Below are 26,979 nucleotides of genomic sequence, written 5' to 3' on the forward strand. Positions count from 1 at the left end.
CCTTTGACAGGAGATTTTTGTCGTCCCCAGGGCTGCGGTTGAGGCCGCGGCACCCCCGCCTTCGGAGGAGCCGGAGCCGCAGGATGCGCGGGGACGCGCCGCCGCCCTCTGCGTCCAGTTCCTCAGGCGCTTCCCTGGCCGCTCGCGGGCGCTGACTCTCTCCCGGGCTTCCCCGCCCTCCTTACCTTACGTCCGCGCCGGGCGGCTGGTCCGCGCCGCGCTGGACCCCGCCGGGAACTGGTCCTCACGCCCTCGCCGCGGTGCGGACAATAACTTAATGCCCCGCGCTTGAGGGGAGGGGGCGGCTCGGCGCCTGGGTCGCAGCTTTCTCCCCTGGCTGAGGCCGGCCACAGCCGACATGGGCTGTTTCTGCGCTGTTCCGGAAGAATTTTACTGCGAAGTTTTGCTTCTGAATGAATCCAAGTTAACCCTCACCACCCAGCAGCAGGGCATCAAGGTAGGCGCGGGCCGGGGGCATGTTCGGGGTCGGGGTGCGTAGCCGGGCAGGCTCGGGGGTTCCGCGGCTTTGTCCCAGGGCTGTCACCCGGGCGGGGCGGACGGCGGTGGCGTCTGTGCACGGTGGGAACGAACGGCAGCTGCCCCCCGCGCTCAGGTGGAGAGTGGACGTGTCAGGGTGAGTTAACTTTGAGTCCTTCATAAAGGAAAGTAAGTTTGACGCCTCGTAGGAGGGTCCAAGCACCAGCTCTCAGCTGCAGTGCACCGTTCTGCAGCTGAGACCCAAACTTCCTTACGTCGTTTTCCTCCAAAAGCGTTTAAGGCCCCCGCAGCTCCCAAAGAGGCGCAGAATTGATTGTACGGGCAGCATACAGTGTTGAAGGCACGATCTCCCTCGGCTTTGTTGAAGACCTTTTTTCTTGATAGGATTATTGGGGAAGTAAAATAATTCACTCGTTGAAACACATTTATTGGGTGGTTGTGATTGTGTCGCCTGTATTTGTGGTTGGGTAATGCTAAGTTTGGCCGGAAAATAATTTCCTTTTCCAAAAGCCACCTGGTTTATCCCAACATTTAAGTAAACATCTCTCCAAACGAGATAATAACTTTGCGCCTCTTCGTAGGTCATTATAATGCAATTACTGGTATTAACCTAGAGAACCCAAACAAAAAGGCTGTGGGAGCTTGCAGACATTCACTTCCTTAATTTTGGCGAGCTCTTATGTTTACGGTTGACAACCTGACCGACGCGCCTGCGCGCTAGTTTTTCTCTCGCAACAGCGTAGCTACCTAGAGATGATCGAAATCCCGAGTGTTTTGTTCCCCTTTCTCCTTCAGTTTTAAATCATTTAGGCATTTTAGATACCTCAGCAGCTGAGTCTGATGAAGGGAAACCGTCCCCCTCCCCCCGCCAAGGAGGCTGTCTGAGAAATCAAGTTCAGGCTGCCAATTGTCTTGTCCTAGTCTTGTCATCTCAGAAGTTAATCCTAATGGCGTAGGCTCTGGGCATTTTCTTGTGTGAATCAGATTTTACATAGCTTTATGCACACTAGAGTAAGTGTTCTTGGCCAAAAGCTTCAGCTTTGTTATAACCGTTCTTGGTGTACAGAATTTTAATTTCACAGCTGTCATTTTTTTTTTTTTTTTTTTTTTGCCAGAGAAAGAGGGCAAAAATGATCAATTAAAGCCACAAGATACAGTTAACCCTTTAGGAAACACTTTAGGTTTTGAATATTGTTTCTCCTGTAATTGTAATAAGCAAAAGTCAATCAGATTCTCATTTAGTGTTTCCTTTCAAGGACAATAAAAGACTCTTTGCGGGGGGAGAGTGTTCATTGTATATTTTTAGCTCTTTATGTTCCAACTCCCAATTCCCCCCCCACCCCTATGAAATCAGGAAAAGAACTTACTTTACAAGATGACATAACATTGCTTGGAGTACTGTGAGCACAAAGTAGACAAAAGTAAAAAAAATCATACATTTTTGATAATACATAGATTCTCTTTGGCTTCGAAACAATTAGCGAAAAATAACTGATGATCTGTTACTAAAAAAACATAGAAGTCTTTCTGAAGTCTAAAGTCATCTGGTGTGTGAGCTTCCTATTTAATCATGAAAGCCCTACTCCTGTCACTTGTGGAACATGTACATTATTCTGTCACGAGAGCAGCCAAGACTCAGAATCAAATGGAATAATTTTGTCAAAGAAACATGAATTAAAAATCCTGATCCATAATTACTTTTTATATCCTGATGGTGCTTATCTTGTTTTACAAATAGGTCGAAAATTGGTGAGGGATTCAAATGCAATAGCAACTTTATAATGCTGTTATTTTGGATATGTGCCATTTAACTGAACAATAATTTAAGCATGCTTTTGTTGGAAGTAATCATTTTGCAACAGGCTTGCCCTCTTTCAGTGTCACAAAAGCATGCCACAATTATTTTGATGGCCATATGTGTAACACAGATGTCTGCTGAAGTTAACCACATTATCTGTAACTACCATGCTACCATAAAATGCATGTGTTAAGCACCTATCTGCTTGTGGTATGTACTAAATTAAACACATATATATATTTACAAATGGTATAACGTATGAACAGCATCTTGCACGTAGATGGTATTCAAACATTGAATGAATATGTGTATATTATTGTTCTGTACATACTTGGCATTTTCTTTAACTCCTGCTTTATTATTATTATTTTTTTCTTTAACTCCTACTTTAGTTTGTAAATGAAATAGTAAGCAATTACTCCAAACTTAATAGCCAATAACTACTATTACAGTGTTTTCCCCCCAGGATAGTACTCTTGATAATTTTGATTATTACTAATTAAAGTCGAAGTTAAGCATGTGACATTTTTCCCCGAAATTAAAATAGAAAAATCTTTTTTCAAAAATATTATCTAATATTTATTTTGAGATGACCCCTTTTCACATTCTATCTCAAATGAAGATATCTAATTTTGTGGTAAAATTATTCACATATTTCATCCCTTAATGGAAGGAATTTTACTAATTCCTAAATGGTTACGTAAGAATTTGCTAGCATTACTGTTATAATAATGCATTGTAGGTTAAAGGAAATTAATTGTAGTAAATTTAAGTAGAAAACATATGAGAGAAGCTTGGTAAAACATTTTTTTCTGTGTGCTATTTTGAAAAACACTCTCTGGATTTCTTTAAGCACCAAATTGCTCATTGAAAAGTTAGTTATGAAGTGATTTTTCTGCAACTCAGATCAAAGTTTTTCATCGACTTAAAAAAAAAAAATGAATGTGTTTGTTCCCATGGAAAGCATTTCAGCCTGAAGACAATAGTTACACATCTTATGTGTTAAGATGAGTAGCATTTAAATGGAAGATAATTTTCTGTTTCAGAAATAATTAGAAAAATAAAACCCAGTGTCTGTATTCATACTAATGTGATGTAGCAATTTGCCTTCTTAAATTGCTTTAGAGCTAACCTCACCTTGTCAAGCAGAAAGTCTTTTGCGTGCAGTTCGTAGTTTGAGCCCTATGCAAGATTTAAAAACCCAAGTTTATATAAACTGAATGTTATTGGTTGTGTGTTGAGCCACACAATAGCTTTTAGCTGTTTGTTCTCTGCTGCTATCTCTGTTGTTTATTTTAGTAAGAATTTCTGCTGTGGTTGGTCTCTTGGTTTTTTGAGCAGTGTTTGTTCAGGGAAACGTTTGTTATGTCCTGGGGGAGGTAGAGATCCTTCTTTTTGTTCTCTTAGATAGCAAAACTTGAATGTGGCTCAGACTAGTTTTTATAAGTTGTCATTTGATTAGCAAAAGATTTTTAGGTAAAAAAATCACAAGGTTTGATGATTTAGTCCTCATAATTGCTGCTGCAAATGTGAACTAGATTAGTATTTTCATTTCAGCAAGATTTTAGTCCTCTGAGTAGTAATGTAATAAACACTGAGGTGCTTATTTTTCCCTCAATGTATTTGACTAAATTAATGAAACCAATATGACAGCAAGATGGAAATTCCATTAACTTTTTTAAAAAACTGCTTTATTGAGATACAGCATACAATTCACAAAGTTAAATTCATCCATTAACTTTTAAATGAAGTTACTTCCTAATCATCCTGAGGTTCCTGAGGGAATATTATGAGTCAATTTTGATGTTTTGATCAGAAACTTCCTAATAAACTAGAAAAACAGAAGTTGGGGACTTAAATTATATGCGTCTCCCTTACCAAGGATTGTAATTTTCACTCCATTTGGACTGGTAAAGAAGACATCTGAGAAAATTTGGAAAAAGTGAAAAACAATAGTTTTTCACAAATCATATTAAGTGCATATCTATATCTTTTAATATCAACTACATAAGGTACACAGTCAGGGACCTTATAAACGTAGGTTGAAGCAAGTAATCATACACCAACATTTCTGTTAATATAAGATTGACTGTAGTTAGTAAATTAGGCTGTGGTTAGTAAATTAGTAAATTAGATGTGACTGGGATAGAAGTACCCCTCTTCCACACTGCATCTAGGTTTCTAAAATTCAGATATGATATCCATGTTGTGACTGTTTAAGATCAGCTACTGTATAAATGCTCCTTCATAATTTTTTTGTTTTTAAAAAATGATTGAAAGTATTTTTTTCAGCTTTATTGAGGTATAATTGAAAATGAAACTGTAATATATTTAAAGTGTGCAACGTGATGATATAATATACATATATATTGTGAAAGGATTCCCACCATCCCACCATTGAGTTAATTAACATGTCCATCACCTCACATATTTACCTTTTTTTGTTGTCGAGAACAGTTCAGTTCTATTCTCTTAGCAAATTTCAATTATACAATACAGCCTTATTACCTATAAATACCATGTTATACATTACACCCTCAGACTTAAATGCCCCCTCAATTTTACAGGAAGTTTTTCTTGAAAAAAATTATTAAAAATGTCATTTATCATTTATGGTTTAAAAGCGATTTAAAAGCAATATAATGGGGAAAGAATTGTTTGTTACCTCTAGCAGGTAATGGCTAGCTATCCTTTTATAGGGACTTATACTTTTCTTGGTTGATGGTGAATCACACTTTTTGCAGCCCCGTTAGTGTAATTGTCCTTGAATTCTGTAATGTTAAGCTTAAACGAACTTTGAACTAAAGTTAAACTAATGCAGAGCTTTTGTTTCTTTTGAGCATGGGTGGTGTCTTAGTCTGTTCAGGCTGCTATAAGAAAATACCACAGGCTTGGTGGCTCATAAACAAGAGAAATTTATTTATCATAGTTCTAGAGGCTGGAAGTCTGAGATCAGGGTGCCAGCATGGTCAGGTGAGGGCCCTCTTCCAGGTTGAAAACTTGTTGTATCCTCATGTGGCAAAAGGGCCTAGGGAGCCCTTTTGGCCTTTTTTAAAAAATAAGGGTGCTGGGCTTCCCTGGTGGCGCAGCGGTTGAGAGTCCGCCTGCCGATGCAGGGGACACGGGTTCGTGTCCCGGTCTGGGAAGATCTCACATGCTGCGGAGCGGCTGGGCCCGTGAGCCATGGCCGCTGAGCCTGCGCGTCTGGAGGCCTGTGCTCCGCAACGGGAGAGGCCACAACAGTGAGAGGTCCGTGTACCGCAAAAAAAAAAAAAATAAATAAGGGCGCTAATCTCAAAGGCCCCACCTCCTAAAAAACATTACCTTGGGAGTTAAGTTTCCGACATATGAATTTCAGGAGGGCACAAACGTTCAGACCGTAGCAGATGGCGCTAGAGTTCAATCTAAGTTGCAGGGTCAAAAGTCCAGACTCGACTGTCCATTAGCTGTATGGACAATGGTTGGTTATTTTTATTACAAAACAAGATGGGAAACTCATCTTTTCTTCAGTGGTTTGTGTCAGGTTGTATCTTAGCCCGGCCAGACGATTCTTTGTTGTGGGATGCTGTCTGCTCCATGGCAGGATAATTAGCAGTCTTTGTAGCCTCTTCCCGTGAGATGCCAGTAGCACCTCTTGCCTAGTTGTAACAACCAAAAATATGCCTAGATGTTGCCAAATGTCCCCTGATGGGCAAAATCATCCTCATTTGAGAACCACTGCTGTGGAGGGTAGCAGTTTCCTTTATTCTTCTTTATTTGGTACACATTGGATGCAAACTGACTTTTGGATGCCTTCTTTTTTCTCTTTTGGAGGAGTGAGTCATGTGCCTTATAGGTCAGTGAAAACAATATGAAATCTGTGTCTTTAACTTGCTTAATATTCTTAGACTAGGAGCAATATACTGAAGTGATGAAAAGCATGGGCTGTAGCATCAGACCACCTGGACTTACATTTTGGCTCCACTGATTACTTATTAGTTGTGGGGCCTCCAGAAAGATACTTTTCTTCTCTGAATCTCAATTTCCCCGTCTGTAAAATGGGAACAAAGTCATACCCACTTCATAAGTTCAAGGTGCCTTGCATGTGGTAAGCCCTCAGAAAATGTTGGTCTAGATTCTTTCTCCTCCGTTCCTCATCCTCTCCTTCTTCTTTTAGTGCTTCATTCCTGTCTGCACATAAAGTCCACCCTTCACTGTCTGATTTGCCACCCTACCTGCTCTAGGCCTTCAGCAGTTCTGTGTGCCTACCCAAACGACTTGCTCTATATGGGCACGCACAACTGCTCAGTCTCGCAAACATACCAGACTTGCTTGTGCCTTATGCTTGGGATTCCCACTGAGTGGTACTGTTTTGTGTTTCCCTAAGCACACGCTCATCTGAGCTCATCCTTTAGGACTTGAACTGAGCATCCCATCTGCTAGAAAGACTTAGACCCGGCGTGCCCTGGCAAAGTTAAGTGCTTGTCAGTGTCCTGCACGCTTCTTATTATAGCCCTTACCACACTGCAGGCATTATTTCTGGACACGTCTGTCTCCCCCAGAAGCCTGAAAGCCCTCGCCCATGATCCCCAGCAGCTAGAGCTGTACACCACATGTAATAGATGCTTATTCACTGTAATTTGAATAGAAGAATGAATGGAGTGTTACTGTTGGAATAGGCCATATTGAAAATCTTCTGGATAATGAGGTTCCTTTGCCATTTTATTTTTACTCAAAAAGACCTAGAATAAAGAGAATCTCACTGTGAAAAATCTGTTGCCAAGATACTCTAATTTTTATATTGATAATGGGTAGAAAATGAGATGGTGCAGTGGACTGAGTGCATGTAACGCATTGAAGAGCTGACTAGCGGCCATTTTAGAAAACATGAGTTACCAACATCTTTGTAGTGTAGAAGTAACTACTGAATCCTTCCCTCTCTCTCTCTTTTTAAAAAGTATAACTTTCCCCTTGTAGCTTGAGAGTCTTTTGGAAGAAGGGCGTATTTCACGAATGGATAATAGATCCTCACACTTTGCTTTTCTTCCTTGTCCCCTATTCTGTAAACCATTGGAGAACAGTATCAGTTGGTTTCACAGTGTGGGTTTACACAATCAGGGACCATTGGTATAATTTTTAATCTTGCTGTACCACCCATTTTACTCCTGAACCTCATCTGACACTGCTCTTAGGCATAATGGAAAACACAGGGTCAAGAAGTTAAATACTGGGTTTTTATGACAAATGTTAAGTTTTTCATTCCGACGCACAATGGATTTTTCTGCAGGCCTGTTATAAACAGGACACATCAGACATCAGATTTGTCATAACCCTGCAGCTTCTCTGGGGTTGACTGCTTTGACCGAGCTTTGTCTCTGATATTTTAGCCACGCGTACAGCTTATCCATAATGCTCCTGGTTAGCCTGCTTTGAGTGGTAAGAGTAACTGACGTTTGCTCCTGCGTAGCAGGATTTGTTTCTAAGTCTCACGTGTTAAGTTTAACCAGGCCTCTGTTATCACTTGTTTGGGTCTCGACTAGGTGTGTTAAGGTCAGGAACCAGCCAGTTTAGTTTGTGACTCAAAAAGCCTGTTACCACACTTGGGAGAGTCTGTAGCATTCTCAGAAATGTGGATTGCATTCCTGTGCCCTCTGAACCATGATTTCCTTTTTTTTTTTTTTTTCTTTTTTTTTTTTTTAAAGTGAAACAGTCACTTTTCCTTAGTGCCGCCTGTTGTTAATCCATTTCTCTGTAACTAAACACTCTTGCTGAATCCCCAAAGGCTGAGATGGCTCTCTGCAGAGGCTCTCCCAGTAATCGCTGAAGTCATGAGAGGGCCTGGCAGTGGCTTCCAAAGGGGTAAGAAGTTTGTTTTCAAGGATACTGACATGCCAAGTGGAAGTTAAAACAAGGGAGATTGTGGCAGGCAGGGAAACCCAAGAGGTGCTGAGTGCTAGCCCCCATGGTCAGTGACCAAAAGGTCAGATGGCAGAGGAGGAATCAGCCGACTGAGACCAAGGAGGGAACCAAATATGGCAGCAGATTGTCGAGAAATGCCACGTTCTGAGCACGTGAGGAAGCGCAGTTAGTGATGCTGAGCGCTACCAACTCTGTGGGCACAGCGTCCTGGAAGTTGGGTAGAAAGTACCTTGCGTAGAATACAGCTTTCCATAGGAACAGTGACGTGCATGGGGGTCGAGTTCCTGAGCTAGCCCACCGAGACCGTTTGAGTTTTTAAACCACTCACGTCCCATTTTGCCCTTCATTCAGAGCCGTGTTTGAGAAGCAGTCTTAGAGCCTCTGCTGCCTTAATTATCACTTGTCAAAATTGGTTTTTATCCACCATCCTCACTGCTCCCACTTTGCACCAACCAGCCTCCTAACTGGGGTGCCATGTGGTCATCTTCAATCTCTCCCCTTCCCCTATCCTGCCCTGTGTTTAAATCCTGGTTTACCATGAAATTGTTGGTCTTGTGATGGACCACAGGACTCTTCTTTGAACTAGCCTTCCTTTCCTCATTTGTAAGCTGAGGAGTGTGATAACTGCCTCATGGGATGACTGTGCAAATCTGAGAAAAGAATTTTAGGCACATAGGATAAAAGGTGCTCAATAAATGATAGCTATCATTATGTGTGATCTATTATTTGCTAATAATTTTTTTTCTGAATTCCAGTTTGGGATATCTAATCCCCCACCCCTGCCCAAAGTGACACTGGCTCTCTGAGAGGTATGGGTGGTTGTTAGAAGTGGGGGAACAGTGGTGGTTAGATATCCATAGATACCAGTGACTTTTCAGATCCCTGTATTTTTATTCACATTGCCTCAGCTACCACTGGGATGCTGAAACTTCACATCTGTACCCCTAGTCCAGACTTCCTCACTCTTACCTGACTTGTATTTCTGATTGCCTACTGGAGGTCCCACTAGATGTCTAAGCCCTTCTGTTTGCTCCAGACTCTCTCTTCTTGTGCTGCCTAGTTTGGCGAATGAGGCCACTCTCCGTCTTCATCAGTTAAGATGCTTTGATTCTCGGTTGCAGAGATTCCATTGCAGATTCTCTTAACGTGAGGAAGCTTATTTGTTCACATCAGGTTCCCAGCTTCTCTCCATCTCTTCTGGGCTCTGTCATCTTGGGAGACAGGGTCATATGCAGATGGGTAATGGTTCTAGAGACAATATTTGCACATGGCAATATGTGAGTTGGGAGTAGAGACAGGCTCTTCTTCAGAAAGGAGAGAAGACTCCTTCTCCCCAAGTTCCCCATCAGACTTTCCCTTGTGTCTTTTAGCAGAACAACTCTTGTGGCCATTCTTGAGCTATAATGGCAATGGGATCACCTTTAGGGCAACAGATTCTCCCTGGGACTGGGTGGGGGTGGAATCCATTTTCCCAAGGCAACTGGCAGCTGGGGGAGGGGTTCAGTCAGGAGGAAAGGTAGGAGTTGTGGGTGCTATTGGCCCTCTGCCCCTCTGGTCAGGATTCTGGCACCTGGGCTCTCCTTAAATTTCCACAGCCTTCCAGGTGTTGTAATTCCACCTCTTAAATATATTCCAGATTCATCTCTTCTCCCCTCCTCTGATTGCTCCTGCTCTGATCTGGACCACTCTCAGTTCGCAGCTGGACACCTGTAGTAGCCACCAGCATGATCCCCTGTGACTGCCTCTAGCGTGGCCTTTCTCACCCTGGCTTGGATACTCCCACGGCTTCTCAACCTCCGTGGCTTAATTTATATTCCTGAGCATGATGGCCCTTCATGATCGGACCCCACCTCTATCTGACCTTCCTCCCACTGCTACCATATACCTCTCACGGATTCTAGCCAGATCAAGCTGCTTTCTAGTCTGAATTCTCCACACTCCCTCTCACCCTGGTCTTTTTCTGCCGGGAAAGCCCCACCCCACCTCATCTTGTTTGAGTGAAGTCCCAGCTCTCATCAAGCAGGGTGCTGCTCAAATGCCACCTTCTCTGAAGACTTCTCCTTGGTGAAGCACTGGAGAGGCCCTCTCCTGACCTGAATCAGGCCTGCATTTCATTGCAGGAGTTTCCGTACTTTCCTGCCCACCTTGCCCTGGGAGCAGTATAGTAAGATGAAGAGAGAGTGGGTCTAGGTCATAGAAAAATCTGGCTTCAGGTCTCCTTTCCATGTGTTAGTGCTGTAAATGTGGTCAAGTCACTTACCCTCAGAGTCAGCTTCCTCATCTGTAAAATTAGGCTCAAGCTCTCCAGCTTATCCTGAGATACTGCACGTGAAACCCTCAGCCCTGTGCCTAATGAGAGGGAGCTGTTGTTACTAGAGATGGAAAGCCTTGAGGGAGGGGACTATATCTTTTTCATGGGATCCCCAAGTCAAGCTGAGTTCCTGAGGAATCGATGAAGGATTGTTGACTGGGTGAATTAATCTGAATAAGAAAAGTACTTCCAGATCGACATAGGCAACGAATCTGAGAAAGAAAAGACATCTTTCACCTCTTTACTTTCTAGGTTCCCTGGTACAAGTAGTGTACCTCCTTGACTCCTTAATTTCTCATTTAATTTTGAAAAGCAGATTTATTGAGATGTAAATCACAGACCATACGAGTCACCCATTTAAGGTGTGCAGTTCAATGGCTTTTCATATAGTTACAGAGTCGTGCGACCACATCGCCATCAATTTTAGAACATTTCATGACTCCACAAAGAAACCTTATACTTATTAGCAGTCACTCCTCATTTCCTCCCAGCCCTCTTACCTGCTCCTGCTAGGCAACCACTAATCTTTCTGCCTCTACAGGTTTGCATATTCTGGACATTTCATATAAATGGATTCGTATAATATATGGTCTTTTGTGACTGGCTTCACTTTGCATAATGTTTTCAAGTTTCATTCATAATGTATGTATCAGTATTTCAGCCATTTTTTGGCTGAATAATAGTCCATAGCATGGATATACCATATTTGTCCATTCATCAGTTGATGGACTTTGGTATTATAAATAATTTTGCTATGAAGATTCATGTGTAAGTCTTTATGTGGACATGTGTTTTAATTTCTCTTGCATATGTACCTAGGAGTGGAATTGCTGGATCATAGGTTTAACAGTTTGAGGAACTTGCAAACTGTTTTCCACAGTGGCTGCACCATTTTACATCCCCACTAGCAATGTCTAAGAGCTTCAGTTTCCCCACATTCTCACCAACACTTGTTTTACTCTTTTTGATTATAACTACGCTTTTGGATGTGAAGTGGTATCTCATTGTCATTTTGATTTTCATTTTCCTGAAAAATAGTGACGTTGAGCATCTTTTCATGTCCTTATTGGCCATTTGTATATCTTCTTTGGAGAAATATCTATTTGCTAGTTTAAAAAATTGGCTTATTTTTCTTTTTATCATTGAGTATAAGTGTTTAAAAATATATATATATACACATATATGTATTCTGTATACAAGTATTTTGTCAGATACTTGATTTGAAAATGTTTTCTCCCATGGGTTTTTTTTTTTTTTTTTTACTTTCTTGACAGTGTCCTTTCATGTACAAAAGTTTTAAATTTTGATGGAGTCCAATTTATCCTTTTGTTTCCTGCGCTTTTGGAGTCATATCTGAGCAGCCGTTGCCTATGCCAAGGTTATGGAGATTTACTTGTATATTTTTAAAGAGTTTTATGGATTTAGCTCTTACATTTAGGTCTATGATCCATTCTTCATTCTTTTGCATGTGGATATCCAGTGGTCCCAGCTCATTTGTTGAAAAAACGATTTTTTCCCATTGAATTGTCTTGGCACTGTTATCAAAAATCAATTGACAATAAATATAAAGGTTAATTCCTGGACTCCCAATTCTGTTCCATTGATTGACATGCCTATCTATGCATCTTGTTTAGTTTTACTAATTCCTTGGCAGGGTAGGTGTGTGTAATTCAGCAGAGAAAACACTCCCAGTTAAAACAAATTTGACATTTAATATTTTGAGCAAAATTTCCTGTAAACTTCCTGGTGGCAGTTAAGTATTGTATATTTTATTCACTTTTAAATCCCTGAGCACCTAGAAGAGTGGCGGGCACATGGTGGTGCTCAGTAAATATTTGTCATATTTGAAGAAAGACTGATAGAAGGATTGTTTTAGTCATGCTGCTATTGCTTTTGTAACTTGAAACCTTGGTTGTTGAATATTTAGATTTCCAAAATCTTTTCTGTATAAGCTTTTGAGTGTTGCTGTTTATGTTGTGTAAAGGATTTGCCTTTGGTCCTTCCAGGCTCTTTCTGTAAATCACTTGATGGAGGGCTGGAAAAGAGTATTAGCATATGTTTTATGAATAACTTTGTTAGTTTTGGTAGGTGAAGATGTAGCATGTTCAAAAAGTTAATGTCATTTAAATAGGTATGTGGATTTCCTCTATTACTTGGCAACTGAGAATTTGCTAGAGATTTGTCCTGAGAGTGCAATGCGCAGTGTTCTCCTCCTGGGAAAATGATGTAGGTGGCTAGAAGACCACTTCTGAATGCACACACCCTCCCCGCTCCCCATGACTTCCTTTCAACCTTGAACTTCCAGGATACCTAGTGTGATTGCAGGTTAAAGCCTAGGGAGCAACTGTGGCTTCATGGAATTGAGAATTCCCTATGACTGAGGGAAATGGTAGCAAATCTTAGTGGTATTGAAAGTGGCATAATAGAAGCTTTACAGCTTTTGTCTGGATTGTGCATTTTAAAATTGGTAGTATTCAAACACTTGACAAATCCCAGTAGATATGCAGGCTACAGGCAGTTTCCTCCGTGAAGAAAATTTCAAATGTCTAGAATCTAGATAATGCCACAGCTCTGTGTCAAAATCTTTCACACAAATTGGTTTCTACTTGTCATTGCTTTTTATTTTTTTGCCAGCCACTCATTCTTTGCCCAGTAGTTCAACTGTCTGGTTTTCTGCACCAAATCTGAGTGTGGTCACACATCCTTAGTTAATTCAGCCCTGTGATGCTGCTCCAAAATGCAGCAGACACCCGGGGAGAATGTGGAAGAGATGACATGAGTTACAGCAGACTGGCTTTCACTTACCATGGAAAGCTAGACTCGGCATGGGCATTTAGAATCATCTAATCCAGTCCTCCCATTCCACAGCTGTGGGAACAGGGACCCAGGGAGGGGCAGTGATTTGCCAGAGCCCAGCACATGGTCCTAGAACCCTGTCTCTTGGTTTCCTGTCTGGTAATTTCTCAGTGCTCACCCACCCTCAGTTTCTTTGAAGCCTGCAAGGGAGGAAGGGCTGAGAGCTGATTATAGGGGAAGAGGTCAGAATTTATTGAAAATCATCTAGGTTTATTGCCAATCCCATCTCTTCCATGCTCCCAACCCTTCTCTGTTTCCTCCTCCCCCCCCCTCCTTAAATTAAGTCCTTCTAGGCCTACATCTGGCTTGATTGCCTTCTGCAGTCTTGGCATTTGGATTTGTGGAACTCTTTCTGGGTAGATTTTATGAGGGAGAGACTCTTTTGTCCTAAAGAATCTTTTTTTTTCCCCCTCCCAATTTGGAAAAGAGTTTGCTTATGTGGAATTTCTTTTCAGAATGATACCAACTGCATTGCATTTTAAATTTTTGGCTTTTTTGAAAATGCTTATTTATTTAAAAGGCCTAGAATAATTTATGGTTATGGCCATGGTTTTAGAGCTCATATCACTCAGAGTTTTTCCTTGGTCTTTATTTGTAAAGTCTTTATCCTGAATTCTTATAGCTCCATTCTGGTATCTCTCCAGGAAAGAAAATTAAAAACTGATTAGTGACCCTTCTTATTGCCTGAGGGAGGGTGCAAGAGAGGAAAGTAGAAAGGTAAAATTGCTCTTTTGCTGAAAGGTTTCAGATGGGCCAATCATCAGGAGGCTAATAGATCTTTCCCCCGATAATGATTATTTCATGCATCTGCTGCTGTTTACAAGGGCACTTGGAGGATGTGCAAATTTTCCAGAATTCCTCAGAGAGCCAGTTTCTTTTTCTTTCAGATGCTGTTTTTACATAATGTTCTGGGGTAGTTATATGAAGATAAACAGGTTTTGAGTGTGATGGTGTATGGGGGTCTGGACCAGTGCTGTGTGTCTGTAATTGTAGGTATTGCTTTGTGAACTCACTTTTAGGAGATTTTATTCAGAGCTTGTGTACCCAGGAGCACCCAGAATTTCTGGTAGGGATGATGAAATAGAGGGAACACTCTTGCCTTTTATTTTTTTTCCTTCAAACATAAGTATGGGTATATTTAATTCTTTCAAATGCACACAAGACAATAATTACACAGCAACAAATTTTTTGTTCAACAGTGATTTGATTCATAAGTATTTGAGTGAAATTTACATAATTTTACATCCAGACTCTTGCATTTTTAAATACTGCAAGTAAAAAAGCTCCCCAAATAGCCAATTCTTATATTTCCTACTTATCCCTCTCTATATCCACAGTTTAAAAAGTTACAAACTGAACATTATACAGAACATATAAGTCATGTTTAAAAACTTGAGGTTTTAAAATCATTGTACCCCAATATAACTCAAAAAAGTCCCCATGCTAACAAATACGGTCCTAGGTGGTAAAATAAATTGGGGGAGGGGAAGAAAGAAGAGACAGACACAAGTTTGCTGTTTTAATATTTTACTAATCCTGTCAGTTAAAAATGGTGATGTCATGAGAAATGACAGTTGAGGTTTAATATGAGGAATGGAGCTTGCCTCATAATTAAAAGAAGTTTAAAAAGTTAAAAGAAATTTAACTTTTAGGTGGAAAGAGAAATATTTACTTATAAAACAACAGAATTCAATACAGTTCATAATCAAGTACTGGGTTATATGGTGGAGATTCTAAGAGGTATAGACATTCTTACAAGAAATGATGTTTCTTATATGCCGAGGTGGGGTTAATCAGGAAAGGAATTTTAGAAAAAGTGAATATAGGTTTGCAGTGCCTTATCTGAAACCCTTGGGGTAGGTGTGTTTGAAGATTCAAAAATTTTCAGATTCCAGCAAGGTAATATGGTATATAAACCATTCATTATGCAACATCCCTGGCCAGGTTTGGGGTGGTATCTCATAAAACAAGCACAGTAGTATTTGCACAGCTTGTCATTTGGATATTCACAATAAGTGGGGTAAATAGAGACTATAAGTTGCCTTCTGCCAGTTTATAATAGATTTTGTCTCTGTATTAGTTATCTGTTGCTGTGTGCCATGTTACCTCCAAAACTTAGCAGCTTAAAAGAACAAACATTTATCCCAAACAGATTCTGTGGGTCTGGAATCCAGGAGCAGCTTCACTGAATGATTCTGGTTCAGGGTCTCTCTGAGGCTGCACTCAAACTGTGCCTCAGGCATTGGTAATCTGGGGATGGTGGGTCTGCTTCCAAACCCGCTCACGGGCACGTTGGCAGGCCATGGTTCCTCACCACATGAGCCTCTTCATAGGCTCCTGGGTGTCCCCACAACATGGCAGCTGGCTTCCCTACACAGCAAGCAATTTTAGAGAGAGAGAAAGCCCAAGATGGAAGCCACAGTCGCATATAATATCCTGTTACTTCTGCGGTATTTTGTTGATCACACCAGCTAACCTTGGAGTGAGCGGGCACTGTATAAGGGTGTGAATACTGGGGGGCGGGCATCACTGAGAGCCGTCTTGAAGATGGACTGCCATAGTCATCAAGTGAGTTTTGGCGTCAAACGTAAAGCTTTCAGTTTTCCTATCTTTTTGGGTTCTGGATTGAGGATTTATATAGACTCTGGCCTCCTCAGAGTGATGACTTGAGAGGATGAACTGTGGCTCTGAAGGTGGTCAAGGACTTCAGGGTAGTGTGAACATAGAGAAGTGAGTTTGGTGGAGGAAGATGGGCGTCTGGGGAGTATGCAGACTCATAGTGTGCTCTGTGCCAGGCACTGTACCTGACATGGGGGGTAAAAAGGTGAATTAGATACATTTTTAACCATCTGTAGCTATACTTATGCTTTGAGAAGTCTAGAGTTTTGTTTTGAAAATACTTGTATTGAGGATCTACAGTGAGAAAGAAAGCCTGCATAGTGAGAGAAGCAGAGAGTATAGACTCAGAAAATCTGGATTCCTTTGCCAGTTCCTTCATTTCCTACCTTGCAAAAGTCAAAGTTTGGGAGCCTTAGTTTTTCCATTTGTAAAATTAAACTGATGCTTATGTTATTCCGTCAATATCAACGTATTGTGAGACCCCAAGGAAGATAATGGCTGAAAAAACTCTTGCAAGAGTTTAAAGTGCTTTGGAGTGTTAATTATTATTATCCTGTGGCTCTGCATTTACTAACTAGTGACCTTTTGCCTCAGTCTCATCATCAGTGAAATGAGGATAATACTACTATCTACTTCATAGATTGCTATGAGGTTTGAATGAAATAATACATATAAGGGCTGAGAATAGTGCCTGGCACATGATAACATGAGAAATAACAAATATTAGCTGTTTTTATGTCATCATATAGTGCTAAGCCTTATGAGGAATTAAAAGAAAAGTGAAATGATGACTTAGAATGTCCTTAGAAAGTTTTAAACAATGAGAAAAAAACCCAGTTTTCCTTAAAAGGCTTTTTATTATTTGTATTTGCATTTGCTGACTAGAAAACTGATTTATTTGGTTGGACAGAGATTACTTTGAAAACAGCTACCAGCTTCCTCCCTCCTTCTTTTCTTCTCTCTCTCTTTCTTTTTTGATGTTGACCTTCACGTACAGCTTTTCAAATTTTTAAAGGTCATAACTGAAAATAAATCCCTTTGCACTTCCGGTAGCATAGTAGTCAGCTTGCCTGTCCAAGCAGAAAGAGCTAAGTTCAATTTAGATAACCCTCATCACTTGATAAAGATGTGTTTCAAAAATGAAGCTTAGATTTGGAAGCCTGGCAGGATTTACTCATTAAAATTCCTTGTTGGAATAAATTATGAGTCAAAAATGAAGACTTGCAATTCTTTTGTTGAGTTCTGTGATGAAGACATTTAGTTTATTATGATTTAGCCTTTGTAAGAATCTGAATAGCCATTTTTTGAGGATCATGAGAACTTCAACAAATCATTATTTTCTAAAATCTTTGTCTGGCAAACCCTGAAGAACTTTCACTTAGAATACCTTTATGCCATTACACGCACCCAGGGATAGCAGGCTGTGACAATGTCATGGAAACATCAGTATTGACACAGCCATTATGGTGACTACCAAAGAACAGCTATAAAGGAAACCAGACCCCAGGCTGACAGCAGATCAATCCCCTTAAGTCACAGATTTCCTTTGTGAATGGTGGTGAAAAAACTTGAGCTTCTTGTGTGTTTTCAGGTTAAAAATTCTTGAGATTTCCTTCTGCTTGAAAATGCTGAACTCTGTGTGTGTGTGTGTGTGTGTGTGTGCGTGTGTGCGCACGTGCCAGAGGGAGAAAGATAAGTGACCTTGTGTTTAACTACCATTTTAATATTTGGGTAGTTGTGTTTAAGAGTACATGTATGTAGAGAACAGACTTGTTGACAAGGGGAAGGGGGTGTGAGAGTTTGGGATTAGCAGATGCAGACTATTGCATATAGAATGGGTAAACAACAAGGTCCTATGTATAGCACAGGGAACTATATTCAATATCCTTTAATAAACCATAAATAAAAGACTGTGCAGAAGAATATATATGTGCATGTATAACTGAATCACTGCTGTACAGCAGAGACTAACACAACATTGTAAATCAACTATACTTCAATAAAATAAATTTTTAAAAAAGAGTAAATGTATGACTAACTGCTCTCTAGGAAACCATTTTTCTTACTTTTAAATGTTGTTTTCAAAAGATGAGCAGTATTTATGTTCTGAAACAACTTTTCCTTCAAGTGTGAGCATCGGGGCTATTGAAAACAGGTGTGCATATTCAACAAGCTGTACCTTGCTTTACTTAAAAAAACTATTATTTTGAAAAGTTTCATTGTGAATTGATTCTTGTTTTAAAATGCTTTCCATCTGGTATAATTGAAAAGTTGAAAACGACACAGATTTTTTTTCCCAAGGGAAGGGTGGTGATTTTTGTGTCAACTCGCTTACAGATCACTGGGTCCTCCTCGTGCTTTTCCATTTGTTTCAGTTAGTGCTGAGTTGAGCAAAGCCAAGTTCCTGACAGAGACTGTTGTGGTTTTCAGCACAGGCCTGCCGCTGTGTTGGCTTTACCAGTGTATGTTTACACTTTTGTCCTCAAATGGTTAGATAATTTTGTGCTTTCTGCCTGAGGCTGGGATAGCAAAGTGACAACAAAATGTACCATTTCTCCCTACATTTAATAAATTCTGCTGCTCTTGAGTGGAACCCATGGCTTATTAGACATGTCAAGTTGCTAGTTTTCTAAGCACGTTCAGCTAAAAATGATGAACAAAATGGCTTAAACTGGAATATTTTGGGTCTCTCTGCATGTATAATATTTGTCAAAGAGTTTGGCTCTTGTTTATTGGCCAATCTCTTCACGGAAGATTCATTGACACCACTTGGGTCAATTTGGCTGCCATTTCTTGTGTTAGGTTGTGTTAGAGTCCTCTTGCAGGAAAGTAAAGGAGTAAGAGCCAGTAAGAACCCAAATATTTATTTATTTATTTTTAAAAATTTATTTATTTAATTTTTATTTTTGGCTGTGTTGGGTCTTCGTTGCTGCATGCGGGCTTTCTCTAGCTGCGGCGAGCAGGGTCTACTCTTAATTGCGGTGCGCAGGCTTCTCACTGCGGTGGCTTCTCTTGTTGCGGAGCACGGGCTCAAGGTGCGCAGGCTTCAGTAGTTGTGGCATGAGGGCTCAGTAGTTGTGGCTCACGGGCTTAGGTGCTCTGAGGCATGTGGGATCTTCCTGGACCAGGGACTGAACCCATGTCCCCTACATTGGCAGGCGGATTCTTAACCACTGTGCCACCAGGGAAGTCCCAGGACCCAAATATTTAGAAACATCTGTAATATTTATACCGATTACTAATAGATTTTCCACTTCCCCGTAAATTAAAACTTTTGGGCTGAGTATAAAGCATATACAATCCACATGTATATTTGTTATTACATGAATCTGGTATTTCTGGTTGTGTCAGTGCATGCAGGGATAATGTTTAAAAAAAGATCTTCAAAATTAATGAGACAACCTTGACTGAGAAATAGTTTCCTTACACAGGAACTTTTAGTTCTTAACTGAGTGAAGTGTGAGGAAAAGATTCTGCAGACCCTGGGTAGTGAATACGTTAATTGTATGTTTGACACAAGCATTTGACCATTAGAATAAATAGCTGAGCTTCCTTCTAGCTCTGAAAGTCTGAAAGGTTGTGTCTAAGGTGGCTGTGATGACAGGTGCAAGTTTTCATATCTGGAGATCGTGTCTGTGGTTTATCTAGTCTGGAGCCACAATCAGCTTTTCATTACTCAGGTTTCATAGATTACTGTGGCTTGTTCAGCTCCCCACATAGAGTGGACAGGGCCCAGGAAAATCAATTAGATTTCCTGTTTTCAGAAACCTGAATGATTGATTTGGTAGTAGGGAAAGGAGAGTGAAGCTGCCTGTTCTTTCTCAGACTCATGAGCATTTTGGATTTTTGGTTACTCCGTTTTTGGGGGTGGGGGTGGGGGCATTATTATTTTCTTCTTTAAGGCTACTTCATAGAGTAAGCGCATAGGCCATTAAAGGCTGCCCATAAGAAAATGTGAGCCAGTCAATTCAATGGATGTTTTAACAGTACTTACCATGCACGTGGATATTTTATACCACATGAAATGTCTAATACCCAGTGATGTTCAGTAAATGTGACCTTTTCCTTCTTTTTGACACTAGTCAGCCTGTTATGGGTGATACAAAATGAACATAAGTGAAATTTTAAGAGAACAGTTAAATCTATACTAGGGCTGGAAGTATGATATTGACGTGTGGGACATGAAGGGTCTCATGGAGAAGTGTGTCTTGAATTTGACTTTTAGGGATAAGTGGGCTTTAGATACACAGAAAGTGAAGGGTTGCGCAGTAGAACTGCTGGGCCACTGAGGAGGCTGGCCGAACCTGGAAGCAAAGGGGAAAACCAGATGGCATCCAGTTGGTGTTATTCAGTAAGGGAAGGACTTGAAAACCATGAAAAGGAGCTAAGACCCTGCTGAGTGATAAGTCAAAGCAGAGAAGAGTCGTGGTAGTATTTTAGGAAGATAAGTTGGTAGGTAACAACTACAGACTAGATTGGAGTGAGAGGAGCCTGGAATCTGGGAAAGCAGTCAGTGGTGAGGTGATGAGAGCTGGGATTCCACCGTGGCGTGGAGTAAAAAAAAAAAAAAAAAAAGATAGTAAGGATGTTTTGGATAGTCATTCACAGAACAAATATATTTGGAGGACCTTCCAGGTGTTAGGCACTGGGCTGGGCCCTGGACGCAGTGATGAGGCCAACTCACACAGTCTCGACCTGCATGGAGCTTACAGCTTACCAGGGGAGCAGGTGTGTGAGCACCCAGGTGTGTGAGCGGCCAGGTGTGTGAGTGGCCAGGTGTGTGAGTGGCCAGGTGTTTGAGTGCCCAGATGTGTGAGTGCCCAGGCGTGTGAGTGGTCAGGTGTATGAACGCCCAGGTGTTTGAGTGCCCAGGTGTGTTAGTGCCCAGGTGTGTGAGTGCCCAGGTGTGGGGAGGAAACATTGGCAGTGACACGAGAGTGTACAACAGGGACTCTGATGGAATGGGAGGGAAGTTTCCTGAGGGAGTCATACATGGGTTGAGTAGGAGTGATGGGGAAGCAGAAGTTCTAGGCAGAGCGAAGAGCTGGTGCAAAGGCCCTGAAGCAGAAACAGGAAGAACCCAGTGTGTCTGGAGTACAGTCAGGAGGATAAATGAAAGAGCTGGTGATTTGTTACCAGCCTAAGTGAGGGAGGGTGTTTAGAGAAGAATATTGATGGAAAATGGGTGGCTTGGAAGGTTTAATGTGGGTAGGGGTGAGAGTATCTGGTAGAGGAGGTTGGGAGAGGATGGATTCAGAATTCCATTTCTGCTGATGGATTGCTTCTTGCTTCCCTCCTCTCACCTGTATACTGGTCTGCCTCTAGAACCCCACCTACATGCTAAAGCTCATTTCCTGGGATGACTGATTTGTCTAATTATAATTTTACCTTCAGCAGGTGTCTTACTGAATGTGACCTACCTGAGATCAAGGTCACAGCAGTTTTATTTAGGTGTGCTCGTTAGTGGGTGTCCATTTTCTCGAGAAACGTGCCCTCAAAACACAGTGTTTTGTGCTTCTGGCTGGCTGCTTTAAGCATGAAAGGCTTTAGGTTTACTTTTAAAGAGAATTCTTAAAAGACAGGGACTTCCCTGGCGGTCCAGTGGTAAAGAATCCGCCTTCCAATGCAGGGGATGGGGGTTCAATCCCTGGTCGGGGAACTAAGATTTCACATGCTGCAGGGCAACTGAGCCCGCGCACCACAACAACTGAGCTCGCGTGCCTCAACTACAGCCCGCGTGCCGCAAACTACAGAGCCTACACATGCTGGAGCCCGAGCACCACAACTAGAGAAGAAAAACCCTGCACACCACTACTAGAGAGAAACCCGTGCACCACAGTGTAAGATCCCGCATGCCTCAACGAAGATCCCGCCTGCCGCAACTAAGACCTGACGCAGCCAAAAATAAAATAGATAAATAATAAAGACATCTTTAAAAAAAAGAGAGTTCTTAAAAGACAGTAAAATAATTAATGTTAAGTACTCTGAGTTCTAAGGCTTAAGAGTCATGAAGATGTTAGGAGTAAAGTCCATTTGTTTCTCATACGCGCAGCTGGTCTCTGCCTTGGGGCCTTAGCTCCTGCTGTTCCTTCTGCTGGGAATGCTTTTCCCTAGAATTCTGCCTGGCTTACCCTCATCCCTTCAGGTCTCTGCTCAAGTGTCTCCTTTCTGAGACCTTCCTTGAGCCCTCTGCATATACTTTCCCTAAGCCCCTTCTGCTTTATTTCTCTTCATCATGCCTACCACCTCTATACATAGTGTATAATTTACTTACTGATTTTGTTTGTTGCCTGCCTTCTCCACTATAATGTACTAGAACGTATGCTTCATGAGGGCAGGAGTTTTTTTAGGATTTGTCCACTGAGATCTGCTCAACATCGACTACAGTGTCTGGCACATAGTGGGCTCACAGTAAATACTTATTGAATGAACACCTCTTTTTTTTTATGCTTTCATTTTTTACATTTATTTTTAAATTTTTTATTGAAGTACAGTTGATTTACAATGCTGTGCCAATCTCTGCTGTACAGCAAAGTGACTCAGTTTTACACATATAGACATTCTTTTTTAAATATTCTTTTCCATTATGGTTTATCCCAAGAGATTGGATATATTTCCCTGTGCTCTACAGTAGGACCTGGTTGTTTATCCATTCTAAGTGTAATAGTTTGCATCTACCAACCCCAGCCTCCCAGCCCATCCCTCTCCCTCCCCTCCCCTCCCCTCCCCACTGCCATGGCACCCACAGGTCTGATCTCTATGTCTATGAGTTTGTTTCTGTTTTGTAGATAGGTTCATTTGTGTAGTATTTTAGATTCCACAGGTAAGTGATATCATGTGGTATTTGTCTTTCTCTTTCTGACTTAATTCACTTAGTATGATAATCTCTAGTTGCATCCATGTTGCTGCATATGGCATTATTTCATTCTTTTTTATGGCTGAGTAATATTCCATTGTATATACGTACCAAATCTTTATCCATTCATCTGTTGATGGACATTTAGGTTGTTTCCATGTCTTGGCTATTGTGAATAGTGCTGCTATGAACATAAGGGTGCATGTATCTTTTTGAATTACAGTTTTGTATGGGTATATGCCCAGGAGTGGGATTGTTAGATCATATGGTAATGCTATGTTTAGTTTCCTGAGGAAACTCCATACTGTTTTCCACAGTGGCTGCACCAGCTTACATTCCCACCAGAAGGGTAGAAGGGTTCCCTTTTCTCCACACCCTCTCCAGCATTTGTTATTTGTAGACTTTTTAATGATGGCCATTCTGACTGGTGGGACACCTCTTTTTAACGTGGGTTAAACACATTTCTCTGTTGGCTCTAGTCAAGATGTACTGGATACCGCGCCTACCCCCCGACCCTTTTTTAAGGCTACGCTCCCAATAGCTTCTTCCTTTCAGAAAACACCCTGACAGTAAGGAAAAAAAGTCTCAGAGGTACTGGATGAGCCACTTAGAAGCCTGTGTTTTAAAACCCATGTATGTTTTACTCAGAGCCTATGAACTCAAATCAGCAACAGTCACACAAGTTAGTTGTAATTTCCGACTCTATAGCAAAGACAGGCCTCCTGGAAGGACCATATGTGAAAGAAAGAAAACCCAAGTTCTAAAAAGGCATTTATTTTGGGGCTGTTTATTATAGAGGTTGATAGACCTTCCCTCCCATTAAACTCCTGAGTTTGGAAATTGGCAGAAAAAGTAAGGAAAGGCCTTTTTTTTTTTTTTTTTTTAAAGAGTCCCCCGTGCCTCCCCACACTGGGGACAAAAAGTTAGATTTTTTTCATATTGAATAATCATCCCTGTACAGTGAATGGGTTGGACTAAGTAATCTCTAAAGCTGCCTTCTGTCTTGAAAGCTGTATGATCCTGTTCTAAATATTCCACTCTGGCCAGTTTATTTTATACACCACTGTATGAACATGCTGCATGCATTCCTTAGCTTAGTGGCTTAGTTTATGATTGTCTCCAGCCTGAGTACTCTAGAAGGGGGATTTCTGGATCCAAGGACTTGGAGATTTTTGAGGCTCTTGTTTCATAGGGCCAAATATTTTCTAGATAGGCTGCACTTTAGGGTAAGGTTTAATGTTTAGGATATTGAGTTAGCACAGCTATGGTCAGCCCTGGGTCAGCTGCTTACCAGCCATGTGCTGAGTTTACCGGATCCCTTTCTCTTCATTTCTTTCATTTTTTTCCTTATAGGATAGTGATGAAGATTAACTGAGAATGCACCCTGGCTGCTATTATTATTATCATTATTATTTTATTTTGTACTCAGAGTTTTCACAAGCACAGAATATTAGCATATAAAATATCCTTGTCAGTTTGTTAAGGAAAATGTGAAGTTTTTATATTTTTGATTACTTTTGAGTATTTTTTCATGTTCATTGGTTATTTACATTTTTTTTGGTATTTAAAAAAATGTTTCTTCTTCATTTTGGTCACAATTCCTTTCTCTAAGTTTAAATCCATATTACACCCATCACTCAGTTTACATGCATTTGGTGTTCTTAAGATCACCAAACATAGCAGGAAGAATGCACAGGTGGTGTTCAAGAGATACGGTATACATTTTTAGACATATAAGATATGTGTATAATATGTGAAGATTGTTTTGGTAAAAATTGTTTTTTGATCAAGTCTGTCAATTGCTTATTAAATAAATGAATATATATTTGGTTTTAAAAGCAAATCCCTTGCCAGTGGCCTGGTGAGTGAGCCATTTTGGAAGTTAGTCTGTTGGCCCATTCAAGCCTTCAGCTGCCTGCAGCCGTGGCTGATAATCTGACTACAGCCTCATCAAGAGACCATGAGGCAGAACCACCCAGTTTATTAAAAATGCCAGTACAAATCTGTCCCCATACAGGGAAATAATTTTGGATGAAATATATTTCTCATATTAGAAAATGTTAGTTTTGCATTTTAAATTATTGTACTTTCTTTTGTTTTTTTCCCCCACTCTTGTGCTCTGAGCCTCCTGCTAAGCCCCAGACATTTGGTTTTTTTCATGTACAATAGTTCTCTTCCGGGATGAGAAGTTACTTTAGCATAAGTTCACAGCTCATTAATTTAAGAAGCAACTGCTTCAGAGACCCACAAACCAATAATTTACTCTTAAGTGTGTGTTTATGTCTGAGAACTCGTAGCAGGGGGCTAAAAGGGGAGAGTAATGAGCCTGGAAACTCACTGCTCAGCTGGCTCACCAGACCCCTCACCGGCAGTGTTTCCACAGTCCCTCTCTGTTTTCTGGGGTCCCACCAAGATGCCCTTTGGAAGATTACAGACAGTTGTTCTGCATGGCACTTAACGATAGAGCAACAGAGCAAAGGGAGAGAAGAGCTTGGAGCTGAGCCTGCACACAGAAATGGACCACGTGGATGTATGGCTGGGCCAGGCCTTTGAGAGAGCCTTCTGCTCCCCAAGTGGGCACGGAGCAGACTTACGTCAGGGCAGCCTGTGGACTTGAGGTGTTTTGAACGCAGGTTATCTGTTCCTGCTTTCCATTTTCCTTTTTCACTCCTTCTCAAGCCAGTGGGGCTGACCCCTGATTGCACAGTAGTCACTTGGGGGAGCCTTGAAAACAACCAGAGAGGTTCTGATTCAAGTGGTCTGGGTGGGATCTGGGCTTGGATAAAGTTAAAAAACCTCCCCCTCGTGATTCAGATACACTCCAGGATGCGAGAGCCAGGAACCCAAGCCAGGTTGGTCCACTGATCTGTTTCCAGACTTAGCCTTTCCAGGCTCCTCCCCTACCATTTGCCTTCCATAAGTCTGCTCTAGCAACAGCTCTGCCCTGCACTTTCAAACTTCGACCTTCGGCTGCTTGCCCTTTTAAATACTGGGAAGGAAGGAGATTGGTGAAAATTCGCAGGCTGTAATCAGGTAAGGGTAAGTTGTTAGTTTGCTACCCTGTTGGGTTTTGAATTAATTTAATGATCTGTGAATTTCTGCTGAAACAACTAGAATATCTAAGTCTCCTCTGTGGCATAGACCCTAGTGAGAAACTCTTGGGTTTGGTATCTTAAAACTTCTCTCTGCTGGTCCTCATGTGCTGGTAGAAGATTCAGGTGGTTTATTTCCTTTTCCCTTTATTATTGTTATAAATTGGGCACACAACTTTTACATTTCTTTTTAAGGCAGTGAAGGTGGAACATTAAGAATGTATTTCATGAGTTTTGAATCAATCTCTTAGGGTTAATCTGAATGTCTAATTTTTCTCTTTAATGTGATTGTATAGGAATGCCTCAGCATTCTAATGAAACCTACAATCTGCAGAACTGTTTCATATAAAATCTCACTTACAGATGATGTGTATTTGACAGTGTAGAAACTTTTCAAATCTACAGTTTGGAGGACTTTGTGATAAATGTTATATTATTTGGCAACTCAAAGGAAAATTTGCAAATTATTTAACAGTTTCCTTAAAATATAGCCACTTAGTAAGAAACTGTTATTAGCCCATTCTAGGCAAAGTTTGACACTTATGTTCTAGTGGTGGTTCATTACCTTTGAGATACTTAAAGTGATGGGAAGGCTTTGGAGCCCTGATGGAAGCTGGGGTGTCCTGTGGGGATGGTGGTCGAGGTGGGCTCAGGGAGGGCCCCTGTGTTGGACATGGTCAGCCCAGGTACCCGGACTTCATGCAGCTAGCTTAATCCCTGGTTGCATCTGGATCTGGCCAAAGTCAGCAGCCATGTGAGTCAGCCTAGGGACTTTTTTGAACAGAGTTTGAGGGGAGAGACCATCGAGGGCCTCCAGTTCAGTGAACTTCATCCTCAGTAGTGCAGGACCCTGAATCAGTCCCTTGGGGCACTTGCTGACAAAGCTGAAGGGCAAGCAGCCTTCAGGCCTTCCTCCTCCGTGTCTGAATGGCTAAGTCTTTGCAAGTCAGTGCTTTTATGCTGTAGTTAGTCCCAGTGGGAAGGTAATTCTCTTCTCTGGGCTTTAATTTTCTGTATCAGATGTGAGGCCCATGTCTCTTGGGGTAGATGT

At 41.3% G+C, this 26,979-nt stretch overlaps 1 protein-coding gene and 1 long non-coding RNA gene across 2 annotated transcripts in view; both read left to right on the top strand.

Moving 5' to 3' along the window:
- Positions 1–280: 280 nt before the first annotated feature.
- The window catches only part of EPB41L4A (erythrocyte membrane protein band 4.1 like 4A), a gene marked incomplete at its 3' end in the record, with an annotated part of 159,744 nt that continues 133,045 nt past the window's right edge, over positions 281–26,979 (top strand). Inside the window, exon 1 of the mRNA XM_081231101.1 lies at positions 281–457. Coding sequence (XP_081087227.1) covers positions 359–457 — 99 coding nt within the window. The 5' untranslated portion in view covers positions 281–358. The remainder of the gene's footprint in view (positions 458–26,979) is intronic.
- On the top strand, positions 20,668–21,057 carry LOC308616029. Its single transcript, XR_014015688.1, has 3 exons — positions 20,668–20,724; positions 20,757–20,852; positions 20,885–21,057. It is a non-coding gene; the product is annotated as an uncharacterized lncRNA (long non-coding RNA).

The sequence above is a fragment of the Mesoplodon bidens genome, assembly GCF_964165515.1.
Source record: "Mesoplodon bidens genome assembly, chromosome: 4".
Lineage (NCBI taxonomy): Eukaryota > Metazoa > Chordata > Mammalia > Artiodactyla > Ziphiidae > Mesoplodon > Mesoplodon bidens.